The 22320-nt window shown below is 54.3% G+C and overlaps 1 protein-coding gene across 4 annotated transcripts in view; it reads left to right on the plus strand.

Moving 5' to 3' along the window:
* The window catches only part of LOC126639062 (rho GTPase-activating protein 39-like), a 54727-nt gene that overhangs the window by 21621 nt on the left and 10786 nt on the right, over positions 1-22320 (plus strand). For 2 of the 4 annotated variants that reach the window (XM_050313533.1, XM_050313534.1), the window contains exons 2-5: positions 5073-5471; positions 13413-14715; positions 18056-18602; positions 19931-20020. In XM_050313533.1, the coding sequence (XP_050169490.1) occupies positions 5073-5471; positions 13413-14715; positions 18056-18602; positions 19931-20020 (2339 nt within the window). Of the gene's footprint in view, positions 1-12; positions 645-5072; positions 5472-13412; positions 14716-18055; positions 18603-19930; positions 20021-22320 lie in introns of those variants that run through there. The other 2 variants (XM_050313532.1, XM_050313530.1) reach the window with 2 other exon arrangements.

The raw sequence follows: 22320 nt of genomic DNA on the forward strand, positions 1-22320 counted from the left end.
TGCAGGCCTCCTGAGGGCATGAGTCTTCAAAAATCCTTACTTGTTTCAGAGCTGTGTTTGGCCAAGAAGGGCTTAGTGCTGCCCCAGCTCTCTACAGGGCTCATCCCCAAGAAGGGGGGAGGGGGGAAGGAGCTGAGATCTTGGCATGGAAGATTAATCCAGAAATTACAGAGCATGGAAGATAAATGGGGGATCAAGTTCTAGGAGCTCTCCTTGTAGCCATACAGAGGGGTTTGCTGGGAGTCTGGTGTGAAGCTCCCCTAGGCAGAGGTTTCCCATGGCTTTCCTTGATGCTCTGTTGTCTTTAGTGTCCTTTGTGTCCTCGGGTTGGTGCTGAGCAGCTTCCACAGGTAATTAGGGGGGAGAAGGCTTCATGCAGAGGGCTGGAGGTCTCAAACTGACAGTTCCAGCTAAGTAAATATTTCTCTACTATTCTTACCTTTACACGGCCTTGCAAAGAGCTTGTGGTGTCCAGGGACTGGCTGCCTGGGCTGTGTTGTCACTTGGGGCATGGTGGCAGGAAAATCAGCTCTTCTGTGGAGGAGCTGCTGTTTAACTTCTTGGGGTTTCTCAGCTCTTCCTGCAGGTGACTCTTCCCGTGTACCTGGACCCTTCCCTTTCTGGTCCTGCTCCATTTTCTCTAGGTAAAAAAAAATTATTCTTTCCTGGACCTCATACTAAACATTTACAGTCTTTGTGAGAAGATCTAATCAGGAGATGCTCACAGGGTGCCCCTTCAGGCTGAAATACCCATTTTAAAAATTATCATCATTATTTTTTATTCCTAGGCTTTGCCAAGCAGGAATGGCAGCCAGGAGGGACTCAAGCTGTTTTTGAAGGAGCAAAGCTTGCCCATGTCCATCCCTGTGTCCTCGAGGCTGCAGGACAGAGTGCAGCCACCTGGCTCTTCCCTGCTCTGTGTTGCAACCCTTCCTAAAAAAACCCAGCTGCTGCCTTCAGGTGGGACCAAACCTGTCTGCCCTTGTGAGATGTGATGGTGCACAAGGGGCCCTGCCCTTCCTCCTGCTCTTTGTGTGCCTGGTGCCCCATCCTGCTCACAGCACCTCCCTGCTGGGGCACCAACACCTCCCGTGGTCCTGCCACCCTCCAGAGCATCAGCGTGCCCGAGGCACGTGCCCTCACAGCCGGGGGGTCAGGCTGCTGGGGCGAGCAGCTGGAGCTGGGTCCTGTGTCCCAGCTGTGAGGTGTGGAGAGGATTTATGCATCTGCTCAGGACCCAGAGGAAGCTCCTGGAATCTGGGACAATAGAGGGGGATGCACATTTGGAATGCGGGTTTGTTTTTGGAAGCAAGTGGGGATTTGTTGAAATCCCCGTGCGCGGCGGCTCCGGTGGCTGTGACGGTGGCTGTGAGGGTGGCTGTGACGGTGGCTGTGAGGGTTCCCCGGAGCCACTGCAGTGCCAGCAGGCTGCCTGTCCCCACGCTTGGCCTGCAGGGGGGTTTGGGCTGGGACTGCAAAGGGGGCCTGAAGGGAAGTCCTGTCCTGGGGACACGGAGTCCCCAAACTCCCGCTGATGGGAGCAGCGCCGTGGTGCCAGCGGGAGTGGGCACACACTGCAGCTGCTGCATCCCCAGCACTTAGAGCTGAAAGGACAGGGAAAAGCATTATTTGAACCATTCCCAGGAAACTTCTTTAACCCCGTGAAGTGGAATGGGAATTGATGCTTTTTTTTATGTCCAAGTTATGGTTTTATCTCTCTGCAATCCTGGGTTTATCACATCTTTCCAGAGTTCCTGATGTTATGTTTGAGGCTTGTATGGCAGCCTGGGGCTGGCCCTGCTCCAGGAATGTGCTCCTTGCTTTTCCTCTTCTTTCTTTGCGTGAGTGTGATTGTACCAAACTCTTTAGTATTTCAGTGTGTTCTGTGCAGATTTTTTCCCCCGGTTAAACTCCACCTCAGTCATCCTCAGCCCCTCAATTAAGGGGAGCATAGAGGTCACCCACCCAAGTCACCCACTTACGTGTCTTTGCACACAAAGATAAATGTGAGCTTGTTAAAGCGGAAGACTATAGTTAGCAACACACACTCGGTCGTGGCCGAGTGCCATGAGAAGAATTCGTTATTTTCAATAGCTTGCACTTAACAGAAAATAGCTGACCTCTCCTCTCTGCTGAGGAGCAGCAGTGTGGGTCCAGCCATCAGTGTTCCAAAGCTTTGCTAGCCCAGTTGCTGGCCAAACACATCAAGCACAGTGTGCTCTTGAGCACTGAAAAGCTTGGTGGCTCAACTGCCTCTCAGTCCCTCAGCTGGGGCTGAGTTTTGCATTTTTCCCTCTTTGCCAAATGAATCCTCCAGAACTGCCTCCTGTCTTGCTCCCAGGCTCATCCCCATGTGTGTTCCAGTGCTGCTTTGGTGAGGATACTGCTGCTCCTGCTTTCCTCCTCCAACCCTTCCAACACCACCTCTCCTCCTCCCAGCCCCTCCCCAGTGTGGCAGCTGTGCCCCCACCTTTGGGTGAACTCCCCCCCATTCCAGCACTGACAGCAGCCTGTCCCCAAAACTGCCACTGAGCCCCCTGGGTCTGAGTCCCCTTCTCAGTCCTCTGTGCCCCTTTTCCTGCTGTCTGCCTGTCCTCATGAAGAGTTACAGTGCTCTCCAAGGTTACTGCTCCTCATGTGTCCCTCTGAGCCGTCCCTTGGACCCTCTCTGACAGTTCCTTGTCCTACCAGCACTTCTTAATTGCCCTCTCCATGGACATGCTCCTCTTGCTCTGCTCCCAGTGCTGCTGGGCTCTGCTGCTGCTCTCAGTCCTCCCTTTTGTTCCCTGTTGATGGATGACACCTCTGCAGTTGCTGATGCCCTTGGTGATGACAGTGACTTGCTGTTTTGTCCCTATGCTTACGGTTTGACCTTGCAACTGCTTGGGAGGAACAGAGCTGCTTCTGTGGTTCCTGAGCCAGGGCATGGGGTGCTGAAATGGCTGTTCATGTTGCACCTTGAATCAAATAGAGAAACTGATGTTGTTTTGATCAGAAGATACCAAACAGCAAACCAGATGTTTTCTGAACACGGGGTTTTCTAAGGATCCGTTTGCAGGCACACTCTTGGCAGGGGCCTGCCGTGCTCTGGTGAGGGTGGGAGACCAGCAGGAACTGGTGCCATGGGCAAGGGTGGTGTGCTCTGCTCCCAGCTGCTTCTTGGGTCAGTGTGAATGGCTGTGATGGTGATAGTCTGGGCTGGGTGAGCAGATCTGCCTGAAAACTGACCTATGCCACAAAAAAAGTGGCTTTCACCCGGATCAGCTTCCCCAGCCAGCCTGGCTGTGGTAGCCTGACCATCAACCCTCCATGAGACTGCAGGGAGGTCAGCATGGCATGGTAGATGTGGCAGGGGAATTGCACCTCCTCAGAGGCAGTTCACATTTATTTTGGGTTGAATTGACATTGTCCCTGGCAATTTTGAATCCTCAGAGGGTTTGAGGAGCAGTCTGCTTTTTAGGGCTGCATGCCAGACTGCTCAGCACTGAATCCACCCACGCTTTTCCTAGCAAGGCGGTGCAATGTGCAATTAAACACACCCTCAGACTTGCCTGGTGACAGGAGACGTTCTGACCTTCCTCAGAAAGCGGGGGCAGAGCCAAAGGCTGGGCTGCCCTGCCAGGAAGCACCTCCTGTCCCGTGACCGTGCCAGCAGGACTGGGCACTGGAGCCCAGGCTGCCATTTCAGGCACTGAAGCGCTGCCACCATCACCCCTGATCCTTCCAAGGACCCGAGAGGGATGCAGTGGGATCTCCCTGCTCCTTCTTCTCCTGTGGTAGTGGCTTCTGCTGCCGTGCCCTTGCTGGGAAGCAGCTGGAGGTTGTGCCGGAGTGAGCTCTGGAGACCTTGGACCTGCCCTCTTCAGATGGCTTTTATTAATAACAAAAGTAACTTGGGGCTCCTTCCTGTGGCCTGCACTGACACAGGGTGAGGGGCCACGACTAGGGGGGCGTGAGCAGAGTTGGGAGGCGTGGCAGTTTTTATCTTGTTTTTCAGTTCCATGCTGAGGTACCACTGGGGACAAGGTCACTTTGGTGGCAGCATCTCTCCCTTTGCAGAAGGAGACCTTGTTGGGGTTTGAACCCCCTTTCTGTTCATCTGGGCAATCCAAAATGGTTTTGGCTTTGCTGAGCTGCTTTGCTTTCACTCAGGGCAGCTCTTTGGGGTTGGTGGGTCAGTGATAAAGGATGATGTGCTGCGTGTGAGGGCTGTGCAGCCCAGCACCTCTGCATCAAAGCCATCCCACTGATCTGCCTGAAAACCAGTCCCACAGCTCTGCCTGCCTTGCTCTCACTGAGCCCTGGGCTGGGCCAGTCTGGGTGCTGGTGAAGGGACCCTGGGGCTCAGGGGCTATTTGGGGCTGCAGGATTGTGGATCAACAGCAGGGCCTGTCCGTTGGGTCACCTCACACCCTACTGGGGGCTCTGTCCCGTCAGCCAGGGCAGAGGGGGAAGAAGAGCCTGCAGTGGAGATGGTTTCATCCACCAGTCACTCCCCACACTTATCTTTTGGACTGGCAACTGTGGGCTTTGAGCAGGGTCTGTGAGACCCAGAGGTCCCCTCCAGCCCCACAGCAGGTGGGGCCTGCAGGCAGGCACTCACATGGGGCAGGCTGCCCACGCTGTTGGGAAACAGGGCTTTAGTCTCCTGAGGTGGAGTGTGCAGCTCCCAAAAGGAGCAGATCCTGCTCTGCAGATCCTCGCTCCTCCTGAAAGCAAGTTCTTGTGCTAATCTCCCAGGCACCAGCGCTCCTGTGACTGTGCCAGCTCTTGATGTGAGTTATCCCAGCATCAGCAGACATGCTCGCCTGCCCCTGGGCTTGTTGGGTCCGGGCTGGTGGAGGTGACCTCCCGTTCCCTGTGCCAAAGAGCTGCTCTTTTGTCTCAGCCCCATCTCAAAGCCTTCCCCTGGCTTCTCCTGAACTGGTTGGATTGCTGAATGGCCCCGAGCAATGCTTTGATCTGCAGTCAAGCTGCCTGGCCCAGTGGCAGCAGCTCTGTAGGGCTCCCAGACAACTCGTTTGCCTTGAGCCCCTGGCCCAGACTAACGAGGCTCTCTGGTGTTCCTGCAGCTCGGACTGGGTGGAGATCATCGAGCCCCGCTCCCAGGAGCGGATGTACGTCAACCTGACCACCGGGGAGTGCGGCTGGGAGCCCCCCCCCAACCTGAAGGTGCGCCAGTCGGACCAGAAGCAGTGGTGGGAGCTCTTCGACCAGAACAACAACCGCTTCTACTACTACAATGCCATCACGAGGCAGACCGTGTGGCACCGGCCCCAGGGCTGTGACATCGTGCCCCTGGCGCAGCTCCAGGCCATGAAGCGCAGCTCCCAGCCTGACTCCCGGCGGCAGCACCGCGGCAGCACCGGCAGCGACGGCCGCGGCACCCCCGTCCACATGGCCCTCCTGCAGGACGCGGAGAAGGGCAAGTGGGACTGTGCGGGGGAGAAGAGGAAAGACCCTTCTGGCAGGTAAGGACAGCGTCAGCCTTCTCTGTTTGTATCTGAAGAGTGAACATCCCTGGCTTGGGCCAGGCCCTGTTTGCGTGAGACACCATAAGAACACACACCAAAAGGTAATCATCACTCTGTGTGCTAAACAGAAGGAGAGGGGACAGGCAGGAGTGTCATGCAGGAACAGGAGCTCTGTCAAAAACTCACAACAGGGTTTGTTGGGATGGTTCAGCTGCTGTGGGGTGTGGGTGAGCCTGACTGCTCTGGCTCCTTCCTTCTCCACTTACTGGCTGCTGACCTGTTCCTGCAGCTTCAGCCAGAGCAGGAGGTGGGATGGCAAGGACAGAGCTCCTGGGCACAGTTATTTGGTCACACCAAGCCTGAAATGAAAGAGCAATAACAGGATGCTATTTTGTTTAGCTAAGAGATTTTTTTACACTCAAGTAAGTCTGACAGCAATCGGGGCTTTTTATTGTATTGAAACCGTGCCAGCTTCAGGTGCACAAAAGCATCGGCTCCACAGTCTCTATCCCTCTACCTGGGACACTGTCTGGGGCTACCCTGCCTCTCTCCTGCCCTGGGCATCATCCTGCCCCAGGGAATGTGGTGCTGACAGCTGGGGAGGCTGTGCAGTGAGCGAGGCTGGGTCATGCTCAGAAGTGACTCATCCACGGGTGAGAGCAGTGCCAGGGTGAGCCTGACTTTCCTGCCATCTGTGCCATGGGGCCTTGGCCTGGTTCTGGGCAGTGCAGCAGGCGAGGCTGCTTTGACAGCTTGAGGTTGGGATCGAGGCTGCCTCTCTGTGTGCCTGGTGCAGGCAAGGAGGGAAGAAAAAAGCCAAGATGTTGAAAACCACGTAGGATGGCAGTTCTGGAAAGTTTATGCACCCTGAAGTGAGGCTTATCACTTGTCTCCTGCTCCTTGCAAAGCTCTCCTGTATTCAGTGCTTACTTAGTGGCTGGAGACACTGGTGATGCACATAAAGTGCACCAGAAAGAGCCCAGAGCGTTACTGGTACCTGTAGTGCTCCCAATGCCTGCTGTCCCTCTGAGCTTCAGAGTCATCCAGAGGATGATCCCTGCCCTGCCAGGAGAAGTCCACTAAAAAATGCCTTCAGGTGAACCTGAGTAGCTCCCAGTTCCCTCAGGTCACTCCCAGTGTCCACAGGTGATTCTCAGGCACATGGGATTTGCCATGAGGCAACTGGCTTCCCTTCCTTGTCCCTCTGCAGCCTGGCACTCTGGGGCAGCCAGGACAGGCACTCCAAAACTAAATATTTCCGGAGGACTCAGTGCAAGAGCCCTGATAAGGTGTAAGATATCCTGAGCTCCAGAGTCCAAAGTATTCCTGACTCATTCTCTCGGGAGGGAATGTGGCTGCCTCTGCCTTAGTATGGGGAGTTGCTGTGCCTCAGGGGAGCAGAGATACCAGCTGTGACCCACCTCTCAGCAGGGATGACCCCACACACGTCCCTTTGTAGGAGGATGCAGGTGATGCAATATGGGCAGGGGTTTGTTTTGCCTTTCCTTGCCAGCCAGGCAGCGTTGTCATCACCTCCGGTTCTCCAGCAAGGAAAGGAGTGGGAAGGAGTTCCTCCTTACTCCATCCTTAGCTCAGGTTTCTGCAGCAACCCTGGGGCACTTTGAGCCTGAAAGGAACTCTAAAGGGCGAGTATTGGGAAAGGCACGAGTGGCAGCTCACTGGGGAGCTGACAGGCTGCTTGGACATGCCAGGCTCTTCCAGATTCTCACTCCAGTAAGTGTTTGTGGAAGCTGCTTTCTTGGAAGCAGGAGGCTGTGCTTATTTCCATGCACATCCATCCTGTGTCGTCTCTGCTGTATGAGCAGGGGCTGCATATCTGGTTACCCAAGTCTGACACTCGAGAAGGGATTTCTTGCAAGCTCATAAAAAGGGGAGCAAAAGCTGAGCCCCAAGCCAGTGCTCCCGGGGGATCTAATGCCCTTGCTGGGATGTCTGGTATGCTGACAGCATGAGCACACTGAGCTGCTCAGTTCTGTTGTCTGTGTTGTTCTCCAGAGGCAAACTCCAGCATGTCCTCTTCCTGCCCTCGGAGGGATGCAGCTGCACAAACATAGGGCGAGCCCCTTGAGTGCTGTTGGTAGCATTTGACATCTTTAAAGGTACCTGCACCCAAAATGGTTTTGCTTTTGTCTCTTAGTGCCAGCACAAAAGGTACTGTTTTTCTTTCCTTCATGTTTGTCATCCTGTGATAGATGGAGAGGGAAGAGACCAGTGTAGTCCCCACGAGGGGCCCCCTGCAAGCACATGCCACAGAGGTCTGGGGGAAGGGATTTTGTCCTTTTTTTAGTAATACTTTGTGGTTGAGGTTTTTTTTCTTTTAGTAGACTGTTCATTATCACCTTTTCTCTCTTGAGCCTTCAATCAGCACTGCTGAATTTGCTGTGCCTGCTGCCACTCTCAGTGCTGCCGAGCCCTCTGTGTGCTCTCGGCAGCCTCAAGCAGAACGGAGATGCTCCCCAGCCAGGTGGAAGCTGTGCTCACACCTTGCTGCCCATTCCCTCTGTCTCCATGCCCATCCCACCCCTCCCTCACTGCCCCACCACGTGCTGCTGCTCTTCCAGCTCTCTGAAGCACAGCAGCTCAAGGCTGCCTTCTCTAGACACTGGCCTTTGACTCCCCGAGGTGACACAGGGGGTCAGTCCCAGGGAAATGGCAGCTGCGGCCGGGGGGGAGTCCCTGCTGCCTTTGGCCATCCCTGGAGCCTCCTGGGGAAGCTCCTCTGCCTGTGCTCTTGTTCCCAGGCTGGTTTTCAGCTATGCTTCCCGGGGCTGCCCAGCCCGGCACTGGCTCTTCTTTCTCCCTTGCCCGACAGGGACAGCAGGCAGCTCTTGCCTCGCAGCTCCAGACCCTTCCTGAGCTCTTGGGATCCCAGTAGGAAGGAAGATGGACTCTCTTCAGGGAAGGTGATGGCCAAATTATCCTTTCACATACTGGAGAGCTCTGCAAAGGATGGACAAGTTCCCTTGGGGACTGTGAGACCAGCCCAGGGCTGAATGCAGCCTTTTGGAAGTGTCCTCTGAGCCACTGCAGCCGTGCTGAGGTTTGCTGGAACTCCTCGAGGCAGCGGGACAGAAAGGGCTGAGCATGGCAGAGAGCCAAGGCCTGAAGAAGACAGTCTGGCTGGGAGTGGAGCCTGTGTGCTGGTCTGCAGCGTTTTGGCACGCTGCTGGCCAGGGCTGGGAGTGGGCTCTGCTGTCCCAACTCCTCTTCCTCTGGTTTTCCCAGCATCAGGGACATATTTGAGGGTGCTGTTTCTGAGGTTCTCCTTGTGATAACAGTGCAACTTAAAATCCTTTGTATAGAAATCCACCTTCCCTGGGAGCATCCTACCCCCTAGAAGAGGAAGGTGAGGGTCTCTTCTGTGTGGGCAGCAGGTTGTGCTGCTCACCCCTTCCTTACCCACCTTTCTGACAGCTCAGTATCCTGGGCTGGGAGGGAGTGAGGGCTTGGTCTTACAGTGCCAGGAAGATGTGCTAGAAGAGGAGTGAGAGGGAGTGTGTGACGAGAAGGTGGCTGTGACAGCACCTCTTAGGCTGGTTTGCCGTATCATGGGCTCACGTTTTTCGGGGCATAGCAGAATTAGTGCCAGTATTAAGTTCTTCATAACCAGGCCAGAAACACTATCAGAGTCCTTCATACAGTTTGTTTCCTTCTTGTGCCACCAGCCTTGGGGTAGGGTGTGCAAACACAATGTGCTTCTGTCCTCAGAGCTGGGCAGGCCTGGCTGTGGGTGGGTCACATCCCTGCCCCTCTGTGGGTGCTGCTGAAATACCAACATCCCTGTCCACTCACCTCTGCCACAGCACCGGGAAAACGACTGCTAGAAAGGGCAGAGCTGAGGTGGGGGGTCTTTTCTCCAGGCTTCTGGGAGGGAAAAAGCAAACAATGGAGCTCTGGAGCCTGAGAAGAGCTGCCGGATACGCCGGGCCTGCTGGAGCTGGGTGCGGGCTGGGAAAGCCAGCGCCAGGTTGGGGTGTTTATGTTGGAGCTGCTTGAAAGCATTCCTGACAGGGAGCAGTCTCAGGGGACTCTCAGGGTCTCTGCTGCTGGTGGCTGAAGAGCACAGCTGAGAGGCTGCCTTGGGATACTTTTCCACCACTGGTTTTGCTTTCTGTCAGAAGGACGAGGCTGAACCTTTCTCCATGCTGGGAAGTCAGGAAGTGCCTGTTCTCCTCTGCTTGGTCTTTTCAGCAGCCTGGGGATGGGGTTGAAGGAAGCTGTATCCAGACATGGCCCCAAGAGATCGTTCATGGCTGTGGAAATGGTTCTTTCAAAAAGCCTTGTCCTCTCTGTGATGGTGCCTCTTTCATCTCTGGCAGCCACAGAGGCTGGAAATGGCACAGTGTGCCCAAGATAAGACTGACAGGCAAGGTGGGGTACAGCACACCTTTGGAAGTTTCCCTTTTCCGTCACATTAATTTACAAACCTCCTGGTCAGTGTGGTGGCCCTCAGTGACACAGGAGAGGCACAGCTTCCCTGTCTCCTCTGACTCCACTCCGATGCTCCCCCACTGGATATCTCAGCAGAGCCCTGCAAGGACACTGCTGTGGCACAAGTGGTCTGAGTCCTGAATGCAAAGCTCCTGGGTGCAGCACCCTCTCCTTGAAGTCTGAGTGGGCAGACAGTGGGCACTGGGGTGCCCTTGGGAGGGACCAGTACCCCCTGGGTGCCTGGATCAGTCTTCACATCTCGAATCTTGCTTGCTTTCTGTTCCCTGCCTCTCACCCTGCACGAGCTCCAACAGGTCCCAGGGCTGTTGTCCTGCAGCCCCCTGATGCCTGGCCCTGCTCCCAGCATGGGGCCCCTGGGTGCTTTGCCTCTTACCAGTGTGCATGGCAGCAAAGCTGTCACAGTCCCAGGTGTTTGTGCTGTTCCTGAAAAGGGCAGTGTCAGAGAGTGCCCTGGGCTCTGCTGGCTCCAGGGGTTTGCAGTGCCCCAGGGCAGGTCCTGGGGCAGTTTGCCCTGAAGGAGGGAACATGTGGGTGCCTGGACTGCAAGAGCCAAAACCCTGCTGCTTGTGGCAGACCTGCTCACTCACTGCCTGCTGTGGCCGACTGTCCAGCCTGTCTTGCTGTCCTCCCAGCTGGGCTCGGGGCAGCTGCAGGGAGAGCCCTGGGGCAGGCAGAGTTCCTGCCACTCTCCACCACGTTCCACCCACATGGCCCCACCACGTCCTCCCATCTTGGGCAGGCCCAAGGCAAGGGACAACTTCCAGCCTGCTGAAGGGACTCTGGGCAGTGAGGAGCTGTCATGCTTTGTTGTACCTGCTGCCCTGGGGCTGGCGTGGGGTCACAGGTAGGCAGCTTCCCTCTGGGGGAGGCCATGAGCACAGCGTGCCCTTTTCTTTCTCAGATCAAATCCCTCATCGCTCATCTGAGGGCTAAAATCTGGGCTTATGTTTTTTCACAGAGTAGGGGCAGAGGTTGTTACCAGTTGGGATCCCATGGGACCCTAAAGTCATAATGCCCTGCTGGAGCAGGAGCCCAGCTCTGGTGGCCAGGCTGGTGTGCTGTGTGGGTGTGAACTGGGACAGGAGATGGTGCCAGTGCCTGCTGTAGGGCAGGGAGAGGTTCCTCCCTGTGGCTCAGAGCTGAGCGAGGAGGTGGCAGAGCTTCGGGCAGAGGTCCCGCTGCTCCGGGGGGTTGGTGGGCACTGGAGCAGGTGCTGCCAGTGCCAGGTGGTACCAGCACACAAGGAGCCTGCACAGGGTGACGGGTCTGGCTGTACCAGGGGCGTGTCTACCAAGCCTTGGCCAAGTGGATGGTTCAGCTGCACAGAGCTGGTTGGATGTGCAGGTCAGGGAGAGGAAAAACCTCAGGAAGTGGCTCGTGGTGCGTGGGGTCCGGTGCCTTCCCACAGAGCACAGCTTTATTTTCCAGCACTGCCATAGCTGGAGCTGTGCAAGGCAGGGGGACACACCTGCAGCTCAGGGCCCTGCTACCCTGTGACCCAACAACTGTGTGGTGCCGTTCCAGGCACTGCTGTGGCTGTAGGGTTGAGCTAAAATCCCTCCCAGTCTCCCACTCTCGACCCGCCTGCTGAGTCAGGAGCCCGTGGGTGGCTCTATCCTGCTTGCTGGTTGACAATGTTTCTTCTGTGCTGCTGATACAGCCGTGGGGGTGTCAGAAATACTCACTTAAAAGCCTCCCAAGTGTGGCTGCTCTGGTTCTTCCTGTTAGTCCAGGAGCTCTTCGAGGAACAGCCAGGTCTTCAGCAGTGCTTGTGTTTGAGCCTGGGCTTGGCCACACACAGGACGGATGCGCTGGTGCGAGAGCAGGCCCTGTGTCCCCCGGGGAGGGATGCCTGCTGGGTTTTGGGGCTGCATGTCCTCCCAAATGCCATCCCACCTGCCATCAGCACCTTTGGAATAAACACTTTGTGCCTTACTGGGAGATGCTCAGGAGGTCCCAGAGCGAGGGGCACCCCGGGGTGCGAAGCAGAGGGTGCAGCCCTTTCTCAGCCTGCTCTGGGTACCGGGGTAGCTGCACGAGGGAGCTGCGTGGGCTCTCCTGTGGGAAGGGAGCCAGCCCTTCCAAGGGGAGGTGCAGCCAGAGGGTGGCGAGGCCTTTGGACCCTGGCCAGGGGTCAGCACTGCGCCCGTGGCAGGGCAGTGCCAGGGCAGTGCCAGCCGCGCCTCTCCCAGTGCGCTGTGCCAGGGTGGGATCTGCAGGTGCCATCCCAGAGCATGTTCTGCCAAAAACGTGGTAAGCGGTGGGTGGGGAAGGGGCACACCACCCCCTTAGCAGGGCAGTGACTGGGAGCAGATGTGGGGCACTGGGTTGGGGTAGATGATGTGGGGTAACTGGGGTGGAGCAGATGAAACAGGACACCCACACAGATACACTGGTGGGATAGCCATGGGGGGAGGACAGGCGCAGTGTCCTAGGGAAGCCGTGCTGAAGGAGGGGGCTGGGACCCAGCCAGGTGAAAGAAAGGGCTATGGAGAGCAGGAGAAAGGGGCAGGAGGAGTGAGGTGTCCAGGTATCCTGGGGCTTGGCAGGGCAGGCACAAGAGGGGCTCTAGATGTGCAGTGGAGGTGGGTCTGTCTGCCAGCACAGGGCCCACAGAGGACAGTGTGGAGGGGGAAGCAAGCTCATGGTTCAAACAGAGCAACGTGGCTGTGAAGGTGTGAGCTCACAAACAGGCTGGCTGTGGCTGTGCCCTGACAGCACCTTGTTGTTCTGCTGCAGAAAGTGCCCTTGGAACTGGGCTGTTACAGTGGGCATGCTGGGTTGTGATCCTGAGTACCACCACGGGTCAGAGGAGGGTTTCACAGCCATGAGACCTGAGCAGGGCCCGTTGGTTTGGCCAAGGGAACCAGATCTAGTGCATCAGGACTGGGAGGAGGCTTGGTGTGTTGTGTGGGGGTGTAACACATCCTAAGCTGAGGGTGGCTGCCCCCATACACTTCCCATAGACCTCAGAGGTTTTTCTGCAAAATAAACATGCATCTGGAAACTTAAATCAAAAAAATAGCGTGGTCTGGAAGGACTGTCATCATAATTGGATAATCTGAAGGCAGATAACTTGGGATTATTTTCCAGTGAAATGCTTGAGTGGTCCAGAATAAGTTGCTCATCTCCAGCTGGTTGTTCTGGGTGCCATGCTGGCTGCTGAGTTTGGGAAGTGTGGGTTGTGTCCTATCTCAGTGCTGCTGATACCAGACAGGTTATAATATCATGAACTCATTTCATCTCGTTCTGCTGCTCGTGACTCAGAAGTTTATCACGTGTGTAACAACAATGTTCTGTTTCAGGAAGGGGGATCTCCAGGGAAAAAGAACATGCTGATGTAACTGGTTGGGGAATCTTCAGGCACCTTGAGAGGAACTGTGTGGTATTTGTGTAGATGTAGAGGGTACTCCAGGTAATACAATTCTTCAATAATGGCCTGTGTTTGTATCTTTCTTCTTTTAGGGAGACTCCTACCCAGTGGCAGCCTCTGCCAGGCACGAAAGCAGCCATGTTGGTCAAGGTGAACAGTTTGAGGCAGATACAGAGCTTTTCAAACAGTTCACTTCAGCTGCAGAGCACTCCAGAGCCCAGCAGCCCAAAATCTCTTCCAAAATCAGCTATATATGCCCAGCCTCAATCCAGGTCCCAGAGCCCTGGAGCGGCAAAGCAAACAGGAGACACGAAGCAGTCTATGCAGATCAAAAAGACGGAGAACGGGGGGTTTTGCCTGGTGCTGATGAATGGCCCAACTTCTCAAACACCTCCCAGGAGCCGGACAGGAACCCCCCAGCCTGCATCCCCCAAATATGCCTCCCCTGCCCCCATATACGATGAGCCATCTCTAGAGTCGCCAATTTATGACGAGCCACCGGTGGACATGGACACAGAGAGCGTTGCTGTGAGTGGAGTGTCTCCACCCAGGTCACCAAGCAACAGCTTAAAAAAGCAGCTGCAACCAACCAAGTTATTGCAGCATCCCAGTATGCAACAGCAACAAGCTGCAAAGAAGCATGCAAGAAACCCCTCTTCCACTGAATACAGCCCAGCTGGCAGGGAATACATAAAACACATGGTCAATGTTGACCAATCTGCCAAACTCTCCCACTCTTCTGCTGCAACAGCTGATGCCTCCACTAAACTGCCTGGTCAGCTTGCTTCAAAGGACAGCTTCAAGCAGTCTTGGAGGATCCTGGAAGCCAACGTCCTCAAGAACATGGAGCTCCACCACAGTCGTCAGAACAGCCTGCAGACTCAGGAGTACCCGACCGGTATAAGCCACCAGGATTCTGGTTATTCGACTGGCCCTTCTCCGAGCTTGAGAAAAAGGAAAGGAAGGAGGCAAGGAACAGGTCAGGTAAGACCTGGCTCCGTGGGCAGCAGCAGCGAGCTCACAGCTCTGAACGACAAAGTGATCGCCGAGATGCGCGCAGTGGTGGGCAGGTCAGCAGCTTGCAGGGGAAGCAAAGCCAGCCTGGATGCCGAGAGCCTGGAGAGCGGCGTCCCAGCAGAGAGCAGCAAGGTCAGGTTTCAGTCCGACCACTTGAAAAAATGCGTCAGCCGGAGCTCCAGGGACGACGTCTCAGCCAGCAACAGGTCTCTGTACAGGCAGGGCCTGGAGGTGAGGGAAGGCTTTCCTGGCAATGCCGCCGCTCCGCAGGACACAACGAGGCAGAAGAGGACTTTTGAGAAAATAGATTCCTTGGAAAAGAACGTGACCAGCCAGACGAGCTTGGCTTCGTCGGATGCCACCCGCCACTCCTCGCAGGTACCTGCTCCCCGTGGCGGGGGGGGGTTTAGTTCAAAACACATCTGTGCCTGCAAAATAGGAAACAGGTCACAAAGCTTCACAGCTTTGCAGGTGCAGACCTCGTTTCAGACCTCTCACACTGAGGGCTTGCTGGGCACGAGCCCTTAGTCCCCGCAACTCTTCCTCCTCTCACACCTCTGGTGTGAGAGGAGGAAGAGTTGCGGGGACTAAGGGCTCGTGCCCAGCAAGCTCTCAGCACTGCTCTGTTAATAAATCTGCTGCCTGCTCAATTTACTGTCACTCATGTCTTTGTTGGGAGCCCTTGCCCCTTGTATGTCCTTCCTGTGCTGGGATGCTCTGAGTCCGTGGGGTGCAGGACACGGGCGTTCAGGATTTGCACGGCCACGAGGCAGCAATTCCTCTTTCTCTCTCCTTTTTCTAATGGTTCCTCATATGCTGTTCCCCCTCCCAGTTCCTGAGCATCAAATGGAAATGTTTAGAAAACCAGTGTTTATTATTTTAAAGCCCATTAGTGTGCCTGCACAAGGGGAGTAGTTTATCTCTATGACACAGCACTTCTGCAGAATTTAGTTTGCCAAGCACCTTGCTGTCACCTGAGACACCTTTTGGAAAACTGATGTCGTGTTCCTGCATTTCCCATTTTTCAGGCACAGAGCCAGATCAAGTTTACACAACCTACTGTTAATAGTTCAGGAATTTCATTTCACAGCCTCTTCAGACTTGGTGGAAAACTGCTCTCTGGTCTTCCAGCTGTGTTACACCTCGTTGCATTGACAGGGAGAGCTGAGACTCGATGTCTTGATTATGCACAAGAGATGGTGGTTTGGGGATAGGCTGTTGGCCTTGAAAATGAAGAGTAGTTCCTGTGTGGTAATATGGGAAAGGAGAATACAGTGGAAGATTTAAGGAGATGAATGTTTTGGTAAAGGCAAAGAGTCAATAAATAAAGAAATATATTCACAGAAATACTCAGAAATGTAAGAGTCCAAGTAAGGAGAGGAGGAAGTTGCAGAGAATATGGCAGCAAAATTGCTGCCTTACCTGAAAATGGCAGTGAGTGGCTCGAGTCAGCAATATCCTGTGCTGGGCCTGTGTGATGGAGAGGAGAACCAGGAGAAAAGGAATCTCCTTGTCTGAGGAGGGTGGGCAGAGGTTCTGAGACAGGCTGAGCACAGGTGGTGTGTGCTGGCAGTGCAGAGAGAACAGCTGGGGAGCTGTGTGAGTGAGGAGTGAGAGAGGAACTTCAGAGAGAGCAGAGAGAACCCTGAGCCTGCTGAACCTCGAGAGAGTGCGAGGAGGTGACTCCTCAGAAGGGAGATGCTGAAGGAGCAGGAAGGGTGATAGGAGGAAAACCAACCCTGGGCAGGGAAGGTGAATTGAAGGAGACTGAGGATGTGGAGATGGCAGAGAACTGCAGGCACGGGTTTTTAGTCAGTATGTTGAGCGACTTCAGAGAGGGTGAGGAAGTAGAGGAGCAACTCAAAGGATACAAAGCACAGTGTAGGAAAAGAGGAGAAATGATTGTGCCCCTGGCTGGCAATAAGAGGTGGAATGTGACGTGTGTTAATCCCATCATGCACGTGCAGGGACATGTTGGGTGTAAGATAGGGAAGGATTGGACTGCACGAGCCTCTTTGGTGAGTTCAGCAGTTCCTCTGTACAAAGAAAAAAATACTGACTTGCTAACTGACTTCCTAACTTATCAGAACTAATGTGTAGTTTGGGGTTGACTGTAGACCATGACCAGAGCAGAGTGTGGCATGCAAGTTAAAGGTGGTCTGCAAAGAAGGAAAGTGCATGTTTGATTTCACTTTTTCCACTGCAAAACCAAAATTTACTACATGTGTTTTTTGTCTTCCTTTAAAAAGCGAAAAGCTCTAGATTATCTTGTCTGGCTTTTTCCTGCTTGCTGGTGATCCCCTTGGAGAACACAGAGTGAGATGTGGGCTCTTTAGCTCTTGGCTGCTCCTTGTGGGAGTTTTAAGTCTAACAAAAAAGTCTGTTTCCTAAAACAATTTTTTGAGTGCTTGGGTTCAATATGTCCCAGGCTGCCACTTCCATCCAAAACTAAGAATTCTGGGTGGACAAAAGAAGTGTCTTTTCTCTCAAGTAATCATTACACATGTTTTCTTGGGACCAGTACTACCAAGGCTCTAATGATGCAGTTATTTGTAGTGATTGCTGGGAAAGGATGGCAAGGGCTGCACGTGTAAAGTGCAGAGTCTGGGAGGAAGGAAAGTGTCTGTGCTGCTGATCTCTGTGAACCTGTGATCAGTGGCCTTGTCCCTGGAGCAGGTGAGTTTGATCATTGCAGGCTGTGGGTGGGAGCTGCTGTCCCCACTTCTCTAAAGAAAAAACCACTCAGTCCTGTGAGCAATTCTGATTTAACCTGGGGAAGGTTGGGCTGATGGGAGCGTGTGGCAGAGGTGTCCCTGAGTCCTGTGCAGCAGGACTCGCAGAAGCACCACTGTAGCCTCAGCTGGAGCCTTCCCTGTAGCTGCTGAGGAGCTGGGCTGGTGTGGCAGAGGCCATGGTGGGTCTGTGGGATCTGGCAGCACTGCAGATGGCAGCTGACTCACACAGCTACCTGGTCTCCTTCACTTCACCAACTCAAACGTGATCTCTCCTACCTGGGTGAGCCTCAAAATACCTGTGCCCCTTCTCCTGTGTGCCTCTCAGCTGCTCCTGTCCTGTTTGTGTGTCTCATTAGTCTTTCCATTAGGAAGGTTCTGGTGGAATTGAGACACGTGATTTCAACACCTCTGGTGCAGAGACTGTCCAGGCACAGGCAGCTCTGGAGGGTTGCTGGCCGTGTGGATTTGGTTTTGTTCAGTTGGGTTGGGTTTTTTTTTTGCTAGAACTTGGAAAAATAGTGAAGGTAAGAAGCAGGTATGGGATTGTAGGACCACAATGGGTAAGGCTGAGAAGGAAACAGTGCTCATATTGCTGTGGCTGCTCTAGTCTCTGCTACCTCCTGGTGTCCCCACCTGCCTCCTGGAGCTCCACAGGAACCAAGAGGTGAGGAGTGGGGAGATGCTCAGCCCTCCAGTGCTTGGTTGCTCTGGGAATTGGCCCAGCTCCTGCCTGGGCTGTTCCCATGAGCTCTGGGACAGCTTGGACACTCAGCCTGTTGCTCCATGTCCCAGTGTGTGGCTGTGCCAGCCAGGCTCTTGCGGGACTGTGGGTGTCAGCCACAGGTTCTGCACCAAGTCGTGTTGGCACAGACTCACCCCTGTGCAGTTCCTGCTATCTTCGTGACTCACATTGGGTCATTTTCCTAGCAGGGTAAGGAGTCCTCTGAGCTGCCTTTATTTAACACTTGTGTCGTTCTCCACAGCCTGGCACCATCGAGCTGGAGCCCAAGCAGGAGGGCAGCGGCCAGCGCGGCGGCTGTGCGGGATGCCACTTCCCCTACAACACCCTCCGGAAGCCCATCTCCCAGAGCAGCATGGCAGACTGGGCCTCCAAAAACCTCAACATGCACACGCAGGGCATCTTCCGCCGCAGGATCTCCATCTCCAACATGCTGTCCTGGAACGGCGGCTCCATCAAAAAGCCCATGCTCATCACCAGCAACCGCGCCATCAAGAAGGAGGCGTGCGAGATGTTCAAGCTGGTGCAGAGCTACATGGGGGACCGCCAGAGCCGCCTGGACCGCAACCACGTGGCATTGGTGACGGTCACCAAGTGCTGGAGCGTGCAGGGGCTGCGGGATGAGCTCTACATACAGCTGATCCGGCAGACGACGGACAACATGTGCTACCGGAGCCTGGCCTGGGGCTGGGAACTGATGGCCATCAGCCTGGCCTTTTTCTCCCCATCACCCAAGTTTCAGTCTTACCTGGAAGGTTACATTTACCGCCACCTTGACAGTGACGAAAACAGTAAGTGCCTCACGTGCCTCCTCTGTGCCCGGCAGCATCCTGGTGGGTTGTGCCACTCAGTCATAGAATCAGAGGGGTTGGAAAGGACCTCTGAGATCGTCAAGTCCAACCCTTGATACCACCACAGTTACCAGACCATGGCACAAAGTGCCACATCCAGTCTCTTCTTAAACACCTCCAGGGATGGAGAATCCACCCCCTCCCTGGGCAGTCCATTCCAATGGCTGATTAGTCGGGGTTGTCTGGGTTTTAAAAGGACAGGTATTCCCCAGCCAGTGCTGTGGGCTCTGTCAGTGAAAGCACAGTGTGTTGGGTGAGTTCTTCCTTCCTTAGTGGGATGAAGCTGACACCAGCTCATGCCCTTCCAGTTCTCACTTGTATCTGACAAAGAACTTGCTCACCTCATGCTCAGCACTGAAATGAGCTGGTTTTGACCCACCAGTGGCAGAGTTTCTTTGGGTTCTCTGAAGACATTTATTTCTAAGTAAGTAAATGAGTAGTAAAAAAGTACAGTTTGAAGAAGAGTGGGGAAAAAAAAAGTATGATTGTCAATACCTAAGTTTTTAAGGGAGCCATTGCAAACACTGGGAATAGGCCTTGGCTTGGCACAGTCAGTGACTCTGAAGAATGCAGGCTTTTGGTGCAATTTCAGTGTCTTTCGGAAGTCTGGGGACCAGCCCAGCATATATTCCCCAATTTTAATGTGGAGTAAAAACAACAACAGCACTTGCCACGTCCTGTCCAGCCTCAGGCCAGAAAGCAGAGCTCCTGTTTCCCCTTGCTGTGTGAGGGCTGTGTTTGGTGTGCAGGGTGGGTGCAGCTCTGCCCCAGCACTGCCCTGCCCTGCTCATGGGTACAGCAGCAGAGGTGGCACCAGGGACAAGCAGTGCTGCAGTGCCAGCCTTTGCCTTCTGGTTTTGTGCTTGTAGCCATAGTGTGGGATCCCTTCACTGAGCTGTCAGGTGTGCAGCACTAGTTTGGGTTTCCTGAGGATCCTTTGCCCTTGTCACTTCTCCCCAAACCCTTCCCTCCAGCTGCACTTGGCCTGGAGCTCAGGCAAGGAGGAGCACTCTGAGCTATCTGAGGGGATTGTTCCTTCTGCTGCTATTTAGGCAGCAAGTTTATTTAGGCTTCTCAAGTGTCTGTCCATTTGGAGAAGCTGAGTGATGTTCTGGGCCCCTCTCTCGGGTGCACTGGGAGTGGCTGTGCTGCAGGACCTTTTCCCAGGCTCCTCTCGTGCCGGAGTCAGGCTGGCTGCCACAGCCAGGGGCACTTCCAGCCTTTGGTATTTTCATATATCACATTGTTCATCTCTTTTGATTCTTCAGTTGCCCAGCGCATCAAGGAGCTTGTGGATCTGAAAAACAAGAAGAACTCGAAATCCAGGAAAAAGAGGAAACAAAACACAGAGGATGAAGGTAAGGGGAGGCACAGGGAGCCAAGAGGGAGGTCTGCACTGATCTCAGGCAGGCAGGGATTCTGAGCTCTGCTGAAAATCAGACCATTTGTTTAAGTGCATGGACTTGGGAAGAATTCCCTGGTGAGTGGCTGGTCCGTGAGCTTTGCCCAGAGCGTGGATCAGCAGTGTGGGTGGCAGCTGGGCTGCATGTGGGACAGGTGGGAGCCCTTTCAGTCACAGTTGTGTGAGAAAAGGGATTTTAACTTGGATGCAGACCTGGGGCTGTAATTCAGCTGATTTGTGAATGCCATGGAGTTCTAGAGCGTGTTCCAGTGCTAAAAGCCACATGAGCCAGTGTGTTGAGAAGATCCTGTCTCAGTCATGTTAATGGATTTTGTGAACCACTGCCTAACCTGAGGGAGGATGGTGTGCCTGGGGAAGGCCTTCTTCTGCCTTCTTCTCTCCAGTACTGGCTTCCCTTCCTGAGCTCTGACAGCCCAGGGCCTGCAGTGGTGTCTCTGCCCAGAGAACAAGAGCTCCTACATTCCTCCAGGCTCAGTTCAGCTACTGGCTGCAGGATAACACTTTGTCTGGCTAAAGTCTTGCTGGACAAAGCCCATTCAGTATTTTTTACATTGCTTTCAGGAAACTGGAGTCAGCCCTGTGAATTCCTCTCAGGCAGCAGTTCCCATCAGGTGGCGTTGGTGTTTGTAACCTGTGAGAGCTGGAGTCCAGCTCCTGCATTCCTGAGCCCTACCTGACACCAGCAGGCAGCTGTGCTCCCTTTGGTGGCTTCCCTGTGTCACTGCTGTGTCACTGCTGTGTCACTGCTGTGTCACCTGTGTCACAAGGCAGCTGCAAGGGAGGTGGCTGAAGAGGGCCCTGGGCAGGAACCCCTGCACTTCATTGTTCATTGTTTCTCTGTCTCTGTTGGGATTTGGAGCAGAGACCTGAAATTGCACAGAGATATTACATTTCTGGTAGGAATATGTGTTTTTCCTTTCCTGTTCATGCCCAGGAGAGTTCAGCCCATTCTGAGCCTTTGAGAATTCACTTTGCTTGTGCTCAGAGGGACTTACACATCTTTATGGGACAACTCCACGGAGATTGCTCTGTGCAGGGTGTGCTGCCTGTGGGCTGAGCAGGTTGTTCTGTTGAATTATATGTCAATATTGCATGTGCTGGAGGTGTGCTTAGGAAGATGGGGTAGTTTTAACCTGAGAACAAACAATATATTTAAAATATAAAAATAGGACACCAGCAGTTGGACTCGATGATCTTTGTGGGTCCCTTCCAACTCAGGATATTCTGTTTTGCTTCTATCCTATATATTTTATAAATACATTCAAATATGTGCAATGTTATGCAAAAGCATGCCAGGATAACTTCATCAGGTCTCCACAATGAAGCACTTGCCAGTCAGCCGTGCGTGTGTGGGCTCAGCCGGGGCTCTGCTGGCAGGTCCCACACACTGCTCCTTTTCATGGAGTCACAGACTCATTAAGGTTGGAAAAGCCCTCTGGGGCCATCGAGTCCAACTGTTCCCCCAGCACTGCCAAGGCCACCACTGACCATGTCCCCAAGTGCCACATCTGCGTGGTTTTTTAATACTTGCAGGCAGGGCTGGAGATGGTAGCACTGCCCTGGGCAGCCTCGTTACCCTTGCAGTGAAGAAGTTTTCCTTTACATCCAGTCTGAATTTCCCCCGGCACAGCCTGGGGCTGTTTCCTCTTGTCCTTTCCTGGCACAGGAGGCTGCTCTGGCAGGGGCTGGGAGCTGCAGGACAGATGAGCTGCTCTGGCAGTGTTGGGGAGCTGCAGGACAGATGAGCTGCTCTGGCAGTGTTGGGGAGCTGCAGGACAGGTGAGCTGCTCTGGCAGGGATTGGGAGCTGCAGGACAGATGAGCTGCTCTGGCAGTGTTGGGGAGCTGCAGGACAGATGAGTTGCTCTGGCAGTGTTGGGGAGCTGCAGGACAGATGAGCTGCTCTGGCAGTGTTGGGGAGCTGCAGGACAGGTGAGCTGCTCTGGCAGGGATTGGGAGCTGCAGGACAGATGAGCTGCTCTGGCAGTGTTGGGGAGCTGCAGGACAGATGAGTTGCTCTGGCAGTGTTGGGGAGCTGCAGGACAGATGAGCTGCTCTGGCAGTGTTGGGGAGCTGCAGGACAGATGAGCTGCTCTGCAGGGGCTCAGCAGAGGCAGCAGGGCTGGCAGCTCACTCAAACCAGCTTTTTCACAGGTGACTGATAACTCTGGGGACTTTTTCTGGGGCCTGACCTCAGAGTTGCACCTGAAGTAAGGGGAGATCCTGCAGGACCATG

The sequence above is a fragment of the Myiozetetes cayanensis genome, unplaced genomic scaffold (assembly GCF_022539395.1).
Source record: "Myiozetetes cayanensis isolate MyiCay16 unplaced genomic scaffold, myiCay2020 scf19, whole genome shotgun sequence".
NCBI lineage: Eukaryota > Metazoa > Chordata > Aves > Passeriformes > Tyrannidae > Myiozetetes > Myiozetetes cayanensis.